The 9,212-nt window shown below is 40.0% G+C and overlaps 1 protein-coding gene across 1 annotated transcript; it reads left to right on the top strand.

The window, feature by feature from the left end:
- The first annotated feature begins 7,717 nt into the window (after positions 1-7,717).
- On the top strand, positions 7,718-8,662 carry LOC101991906 (olfactory receptor 4D6). Its single transcript, XM_005369680.1, has one exon. The coding sequence runs from the start codon at positions 7,718-7,720 to the stop codon at positions 8,660-8,662; it is 945 nt and encodes a 314-aa protein (XP_005369737.1).
- The last annotated feature ends 550 nt before the right edge of the window (positions 8,663-9,212 follow it).

Below are 9,212 nucleotides of genomic sequence, written 5' to 3'. Positions count from 1 at the left end.
CTACACTCGGGAGGCAGAAACAGGCAAATCTCTGTAAGCTGATGCTACTCTGTCTCCATAAAGAGTTCCAAGTCAGTCAGGGTTCTATAGTGAGATGCTATATCAAAGAACTATAATAACATATTTTTATAATAACTGTGACACTATTATAACACAAAGGTAATTTAATCCAGTGTGGGCTACAATGCTTTGGTTATATCACATTATGTGTAGGCTACAAAACAAAGAACAAGATCGCATCAGGAACCCCAACCTGCTCAGCATCACGCCAGAAACAAGGGCAGAACTCTGATACAGGTGCAGAGCTTCTGGCAGTTGCTTCTACCAGATGGCAGGGTTTGAAGAGATCTGTTATGCACAGGTTAGATAAATTATAAGGGGAAATCTACTCCATTAAACAGGATCTTCTCATTGGATTCCCCTTATGACTGCTGAGCCATTCTCTAAGCAAACACTAATGGGCATTGCCTTTGGATACAGCTTCTCACTGTCTCAGCTATACAAGAACCTAGTGAACCTGAGTCCGATGGTCCAGTGATATTGCAGTTGCTCGTCTCTCTCCACGTCTGTCATCTGTTGAGTCAATGTTGCCTAGATTTTAACCATGTTATTCCTTCAGCAGCCTGACACTGAGAACAAACGCCACCTTATCCTTTAAAGGAAATCAATAATATGACCAAACTGTGATATCTGTCATATAAAACTGTTTCAAATATCTGTGCATGGGTGTGAAGGACTTTGCAAAAAGTCCATTGCTGATCTAGCTCAGAGAAGTGGCTTATGTTTCCATAACATCATCATTGTCTTCTCGCTGTGGTGGGGGGAGGGCAGAGAGACAGAGGGAGCAAGCACGCACATACGTGTTGCTTAGTAACTTCTTAATAACTCCCATCGCATCTGCAAGCACAAGCCTTCCCCCTTTGAAAATTACACTTACTACAAATATCTGACACAAATCCCTATGATGATTATTATATTAGACTTCTAATTTGGTGTTTAGGGGAACACTTCAGCTTGTGCGTTTGTTTGAGTGAAGAAAGGCAGAGTCTTGACAATGGAGAAACTTTCAGGCTCATCTTTCTAACACAAAGGTAGGTGAAAGCACCCTAAAGATTTGATAAAACTTGTGAGTTATGTACTGTATAGCCTTTAGTCTCTGAAAAGTAATACACACAGTAGTAATTTAAATAGATCTCATTTTGAACTAAAAGTTTAAAACTCTTAGCTAGGTGTAGTAGCAGACATCTATAATTCCAGCACGCAGTAGGACAGTCTTGTACATAGTTTCATGCCAGCTAGAGCTACATAGTGAGACCCTGTCTTAAAAACTAAGATATACATAAGGAAAATATAAGATCTCTAGCATAAAACATTGTACTTCTGAAGACACATTTAAACAGAAAGGTGGCTTTTTATGTCAAACTCATTGTGCAAGCGTCTATTGAGTATCTGTAATGTAGAGGATATTAACTCCCTAGTCCTTTTCTAACAGGAAGATTAAAAGATAGCTTCAAGCAGGAAGAGAAGCTTGAGTCATAGCTATGTCAGCATTGTGGCGACACTGGGGACCTACATTTGTGTAAGTCATGCGGTCTACGCACAGGCAGGCAGCTCACTGACTCTCATAGTAACACAAAGAAATAGAAGATGTAGTATAAGGTCTAACAGAAGTAAAGGAGAACAGACACTACTACACATTACACACTCACACCCATCTGCTGGGGACCTACTACACATTACACACTCACACCCATCTGCTGGGGACCTACTACACGTTACACACTCACACCCATCGGTTGGGGACCTACTACATGTTACACACTCACACCCATCTGCTGGAGACCTACTACACATTACACACTCACACCCATTTGCTCAGAAGGCTGGTCCAACAGAATTATCAAGTAACTGATGTATCCTAGGAGGATGCTACTGTTTCAATAGATATGAAAGAAAGTCTTTACATTTTAAGACTTTGCATTTTAAGGGAGAAGCAGAAACAGATATAGAAGATGTTGGACTGCCATAGGCAAAACCCACTGTGAAGAAAACCCCAGGTTTCTTATTCCATGGCGTAATATTTCAAACTTCATAAGGACTAAGTTGCTCAAGGGTAGATAGAGTTAAAATGTAAACTACTTGAACCTGACTGCAATAATTGTGTCCTTTGGGCCAGATGCCTCTAAGACTGATGATGCAGCCCTGAGGAGATTATATAGAGTGGTCATCACCTGGTCCTGACCTGTCCTTGAGCCTGCCGCTAAGACTTTCTAAAGTGATTGACCACACGTGCAGGTAGACGCTAGTACTTCAAAGAGATGCAACCTGCCAATAGCGTTTAGGGAAGTTCTGAGGAAACGAGATAGACAGATCCCAGGTTCTTCACGAAGGCAGTGCTTCACAGAGCTTTAAGAAATGAAAAGAAAACCTCGAGCTGATCACCCTCACCAAGCCTTTCTTCAGTAATTTGTATTTCTTACAATAATTTTACAGAAAAGAAAGAGAAAATATACAATATCAGAGTTCAAATCATTAGAGAAAATACTTCACTTCAAATGGTAAACATGTGTTACTTATTTTAAAATCACAAGCTATTTTAATTTTTTAACTAGATTTTTTTAATGGGACATAAGACAATGCACATCTTAAACCAAAGTTGCCCAGAATCAGATGTAGTGGTACACCATTAAAATCTCAGTGCTTGGGAGGCTAAGACAGGGAGTCACAAGTTCAATAACAGCCAGAGCTACTTACTGTGATCATATCTCCAAATAATAATAATAATAAATTAGCCACTGAATTAGTTAATTAATTTAGAAAAAGTGCCTAAATAAAACTTTTTAGAGATAATGGTCACAACTATTGAGCTCTACATCCTTTCAGACATCTTGACTTGTAGGTTTTTTGTACCAAAATTACACACTGAGTGTTTAATCCATCACTACAAGGGAATCTTTTTTTTAATTTATTTATTTATTAAAGATTTCTGCCTCTTCCCCGCCACCGCCTCCCATTTCCCTCCCCGTCCCCCGATTAAGTCCCCCTCCCCCGATCAAGTCCCCGTCCCTCATCAGCTCGAAGAGCAATCAGGGTTCCCTGCCCTGTGGGAAGTCCAAGGACCACCCACCTCCATCCAAGTCTAGTAAGGTGAGCATCCAAACTGCCTAGGCTCCCTCAAAGCCAGTACGTGCAGTAGGATCAAAACCCCATTGCCATTGTTGAGTTCTCAGTAGTCCTCATTGTCCACTATGTTCAGCAAGTCCGGTTTTATCACATGCTTTTTCAGACCCAGGCCAGCTGGCCTTGGTGAGTTCCCAATAGAACATCCCCATTGTCTCAGTGTGTGGGTGCACCCCTCGCGGTCCTGAGTTCCTTGCTCGTACTCTCTCTCCTTCTGCTCCTGATTTGGACCTTGATATTTCAGTCCGGTGCTCCAATGTGGGTCTCTGTCTCTGTCTCCTTTCATCACCTGATGAAGGTTAATATTCAGGAGGATGCCTATATGTTTTTCTTTGGGTTCACCTTCTTATTTAGCTTCTCTAGGATCGCGAATTATAGGCTCAATGTCATTTATTTATGGCTAGAAACCAAATATGAGTGAGTACATTCCATGTTCCTCTGGCTTACCTCACTCAGGATAGTGTTTTCTATTTCCATCCATTTGTATGCAAACTTCAAGAAGTCATTGTTTTTTACTGCTGAGTAGTACTCTAATATGTATATATTCCATACTTTCTTCATCCATTCTTCCATTGAAGGGCATCTAGGTTGTTTCCAGGTTCTGGCTATTACAAACAATGCTGCTATGAACATAGTTGAGCATATACTTTTGTTGTATGATAGGGCCTCTCTTGGGTATATTCCCAAGAGTGGTATTGCTGGGTCCAGGAGTAGGTTGATCCCGAATTTCCTGAGAAACCGCCACACTGCTTTCCAGAGTGGTCGCACAAGTTTGTATTCCCACCAGCAATGGATGAGTGTACCCCTTTCTCCACAACCTCTCCAGCAAAGGCTATCAACATATTTGAAGGTATTTTTTCTCATATTTATATCTAAATAACAAGCCTTTTCAACATTGGCCAATATTCTAAAATATTGAAAAATAGTGTCTGGTTGCAATTTTAATTTACATTTCTTTCCTTAACAGTATGATTAACCATCTTTTCATATGTAGGCTAACCACACTTCTCTGTGATTCATTGATAAAGTATCTGTCTTGTCCTCCTGATTGATAAGGGTTCTTCATTAAAGATATTAAGAATAGTCTTTAATCCTAGCACTTGGGAGGCAGAAGAAAGCAGATCTCTAGGAGTTTGAGGCCAGCTTGTTTACAGAGTGGGTTTCAGGCCAGTCAGAGATACATAAAGGAGACCTTGTCTCAAAAACAACAAAGATTAATAGTTGGTTTTGGAAAGGGTCACAGACAGCTTCTCATTTTTAATTTCTATTTAATTGTTAATATTTATAATGATTTTGAAACCATAGATGTTATATTCTGTTACTTAATAAAACCTAATTGTCTTTGGTGTGATATTCATCTACTTAAATTTTATATAATTTTATGTATTTATTTGGTTTTATTTATTTTAACATATGTTAGTGTTTTGCCTGCATGTATGTTTTTGTACCACTTGTGTGTCTTGGTGCCCTTGGTGCCTGTGGAGACCAGAAGGAGACATCAAATCCCTTGACAGTCAAATCACAAATTGTTGGGAGCCATCATGTCGTCGCTGGGAATCAAGCCCAGGTCCTCTGAAAAACTAGCCAGCTGCTTTTAACCGCTGAGTCATCTCACTAACTCCTCCAAAAACTATTTTTAAAACCTTCACTTTAATTTTATTCTAATGTTTTCACTGCTTGAACATTTAACATCTATGGTTTTCTTCTGTGAGAAATATGGAAGTACTGCATTCTATCCATATGTAAAAAGATGTCAAGAATTCAATCACATATAGAAGTAGGCTCAATCAAAACTAGAAACTTAATATACCATGTGACTTTGTAAGCCAATTTCTGGGAGTTTGTCTTAAAGAAACTATAGATGCATGCAAAGAAAATCCTTTACCAATTGCTCTATGTCTCATTATTTGAAAATACTAATTAGAACCCACTAGACAACTTAAGAGGATCATGATGCTTATGTGGGCTCCTCTCTCCTATGCTTTCAGAAAGCCTGGCTGGCAATGCCGTCCATCACTGGTTTTCTAATCTCCCTTTCTCGGCTCCAATCTCCCAAACCTAGCTTCTCACCTAGCTAATGCCTTGTTCCTCTCAACCCTGCTTCACAAATGTGACTCCTACTCTGCCTGACTTACACTGTACCAATACAAGTCTCTATCTTAGTAAGCTATATTTTGGCCATCAATCTACAGATGACCTGGCAGACTTTATAGCAACACTAACAAGATGCATTAAAATAAAATGTAAAAAAGAAACTATAGCATGGCCACACGTTTTTAAAAATAGGGTAATTAATTAAACCCCACATACGTTTTGAAAAGTAAAGCACAGATACGTGTTTAGTAACAAAGTCCTGATTTTTCTAAGGTATTACTAAAGTCTACAGAAGTCACGGTCTCTGCCTTCAATGGTGTCATTTGGTGGATTGCCTTCCTTGTAGATACTGTTGATAAGAGACAAAAGATTATATCACCTGCATGGCTTACGTGAGAATTAAAGAAGCAAATAACTTCAGAATATTGGTTACAAGGAGGACCTTACTGAGTGCTGACACATTGAAGTAAGATTCCAATGGAGTTGCATACCTTAAACATTTGCCAATGAAAGATTGTACAACTGTTTTAACTAAAAGTATGTAACTTAAAATCAAAAATAGCAATTTGTTTTTCTGTAGAAATGAATTTTTTATGATAGGAACATCAGGAATCTAAGATGCCCAAAGGATTTTTAAGTTTTATGTGTATCCTAATTTCTCAAATAAAGACGTTTAAGTTGACCCAATTTTGAGGTAATTTTAAAGGAAAAACATGATTGTTTATGAAATCCTCTAGTACACTTTTATTTTGAGGGAAAATGTTTTACTTTTTCCTCTTTATACTCGTCTTTATTATGCTGTCTTCTTCACGCTTGATTCCACAAATGCCAGCTGTCTGCCTCTACTCCTGAAGTAAAATTTGGTCATGCTGCTGTCTGAATTATCTTAAAAATTTCTGAGATACAATTTGCTTGAAATGTAGATATTCTTATTGAAACTGATACTATTCTCTAGTTGCTAGTTTCTGCTTTGGAAACAAAAGCTATTTTTTCTACCCTATAGAAATAGTATAAAGTCTTCGGAATACACACCAAAACTCTGACTAAAGCTCTCTTTTCCTAATCCATAGTCTGATTGTGACCAAGCAAACAGTTTTCTCTTTCACTCCTGTAGTGAGTAGCACTGAGCTGAGCCACCTCTAATATTCTGTCAGAGCTCTAATGGTCAGTTCTTCTGACCAGTAAATGTTCTGTTCACTAAACATCCCTGAACAGCCGCTACTGCCCCTCAGCTTCCCAGGGGCTTTGTGGTTCCTTGGTGAGATCCAGGTTTCCAGTTTGCTAAAGAGCAGCACTTTTGAAGGCCTGATTCTTCCTTCCTGAAGGTTGGGAGATGAAAATTAAATAGGCAAGCTACTTAACTAATGGTGTAAGCTTTAACTACCCATCAGGACACTGATAAGCCAAAGTAATTCCCAGACATCGATCTGGCAAAATGGTATGGTCCAGATTTTTCTGGATAATATTAAGAACAAGAGGATCAGTGGACACTGATTAAACATACCAAGATGGACTTTAGACAAAACTATTTCAATGAGAAAGAAAGTTTGAGCTCAACTCCAGATACATCAAGGATGGATGGGCATTTTCAGCAATGAGCCAATGGGAATGAGAAGATTAGTGGAAAGTAGAGAAAATACTGAAAGGGGATGTGGGGAGCAGGATGAGTTTCAGAAAACTGGCTAAAAAGAATTCTTGCTACAGACAGGCCAAGCACTCAGATGCAAGGATTTTGATATTAGAGAAGAGGAATGAAGAATTTGATCAGGCACCAAGGGCAGGTGAATCTCATTAAACAGAAGAGGAATGAAGAATTTGATCAGGCACCAAGGGTAGGTGAATCTCATTAAACAGAATTTGATCAGGCACCAAGGGTAGGTGAATCTCATTAAACAGAATTAGCAGGTTGTTTGTTGATACTGGATTTGGGAAGAAAGGATAGGAAGAGGGCTCAAAGAAGCCTAACCAAAATCTGGTCAAGGACAATTATTGTGAAGGTGTAAGCAAGCCATTCACTGGTCTCAGCTTCAAAGAAAATCATAATTACCCTGAAGCTCCCACAAACTTTAAGGTGAAAATCAAGATGAAATTGCAGGGTTTTGAAAGCCCTCAGTGAAATGTGTAAAAGGCCTCCGTGTGAAGAAGTTATCCTCACACGGCAGAGGACACATCATAGATAAATGACCACAGCACATGAACCTCGCCCTAGCCAGAATAAAGGCTAAGACCATGCCGATTCTCCCTGCAAACCAAGGACCATCAGGACAAGGAATTTCTAGGTCAAAACTTGAAGACTCTGGTCTAGTCATGATAGTTTGAGTACTTTAAGAGGCCTAGTAACAAAAACAATGTGTAATAAATGGCATTTTGACCTCATGTTACCAAACTCCAAACCCTACCATATCTTCTCCCTAGGTAGATGTGACAGGCGCTTATCCTAGCCATGGGTCAGATGAACCACACCAATGTGAAGGAATTCGTCTTCCTGGCACTTACTCACTTCCGAGAACTGGAGTTCTTTTTGTTCGTGGTCTTCTTGCTTGTGTATGTAATAACTGTGCTGGGAAACACCCTCATTGTGGCTACCATCACCTCTGAGTCACGTCTCCACACTCCTATGTACTTCCTCTTGAGGAATAAGTCCATTCTAGATATTGTTTTTTCATCTATCACAGTCCCTAAGTTCCTGGTGTGTCTTTTATCAGAAAGGAAAACCATCTCCTATAATGGTTGTTTGACACAGATCTTTTTCTTCCACTTTGCTGGTGGGGCAGATATTTTCTTCCTCTCTGTGATGGCCTATGACAGATACCTGGCAATTGCTAAACCCCTGCACTATGTAACCATCATGAGAAGAGAGGTATGGGTGGCCATGGTGGTGGCCTCCTGGGTGGGTGGTGGCTTGCATTCAGTTGTCCAGATAATTCTAATGCTTCCACTCCCCTTCTGCGGCCCCAACACCCTGGATGCCTTTTACTGTGATGTACCCCAGGTGGTGAAGCTGGCCTGCACTGACACCTTTGCTCTTGAACTTCTCATGATCTCCAACAATGGGCTGGTGACACTGCTTTGGTTCCTCCTGCTCCTGGGCTCCTACACCATCATTCTGGTTATGCTCAGGTCCCATTCTGGGGAGGGACGAAACAAGGCTCTCTCCACCTGCACCTCCCACATCATGGTGGTGACCCTGCATTTCGTGCCTTGTGTATACATCTATTGTCGTCCCTTCACTACCCTGCCCATGGACACAGCCATATCTATCAATAACACTGTCATCACCCCCATGCTAAACCCCATGATCTACACTCTCAGGAACCAAGAGATGAAGTCAGCCATGAAAAGACTACGGAGGAGGCTGGGCCCTTCTGAGAACAATAAACTGGGGTGAGCCATCTGGTGAAGTCCAGAAGCCTAAAGCTAATTCAGTTCTCTGCATCTGCTAGTCTAAGAATAAGAGAAAGCTGGTTCTATATAGTTTCTGTGATCTAGATGTCACCATATGCCTTCTATGATATAAACATGCAAATCCATTAGAGGGAATATGAAAATAAAATGAAGAGATGAGACCACACAATGTACATTATCTGACTTGTGCACAGGGGATAAGTCCAGGAGAAATGAAATCCCATAAGGGCTACTATTCTGTCATCTGTTGCTCTCAGGCCAACCGTTCTCTCACTTCACCCTGTCTGATGCAGAATAGCACTACTGTCCACAAAGTGATAAGAGAATGAAGTATGGTTAATGGTGTGAGCATGGTAGTTATGCTACATGCAAATGTGAATTCAGTGTTCCCTGTTAGCTATCTATCCTTGCATTTCCAGATATACATGTACACATTGGTCAATTGTTTAAAATGATGTCACATAGTGAATTCAGTATTATAAATGTATTTCATCAATTAGTGAAAAGAAAAGGAATTATTTAAATTATGGTGA

The sequence above is a fragment of the Microtus ochrogaster genome, unplaced genomic scaffold (genome assembly GCF_000317375.1).
Source record: "Microtus ochrogaster isolate Prairie Vole_2 unplaced genomic scaffold, MicOch1.0 UNK56, whole genome shotgun sequence".
Taxonomy (NCBI): domain Eukaryota; kingdom Metazoa; phylum Chordata; class Mammalia; order Rodentia; family Cricetidae; genus Microtus; species Microtus ochrogaster.
This window is presented reverse-complemented; position numbering and strand designations above follow the sequence as displayed.

Excerpts from the sequence above, each read along its gene's own strand:
- LOC101991906 (XM_005369680.1), top strand. The coding sequence starts at position 7,718 with ATGGGTCAGATGAACCACACCAATGTGAAGGAATTCGTCTTCCTGGCA.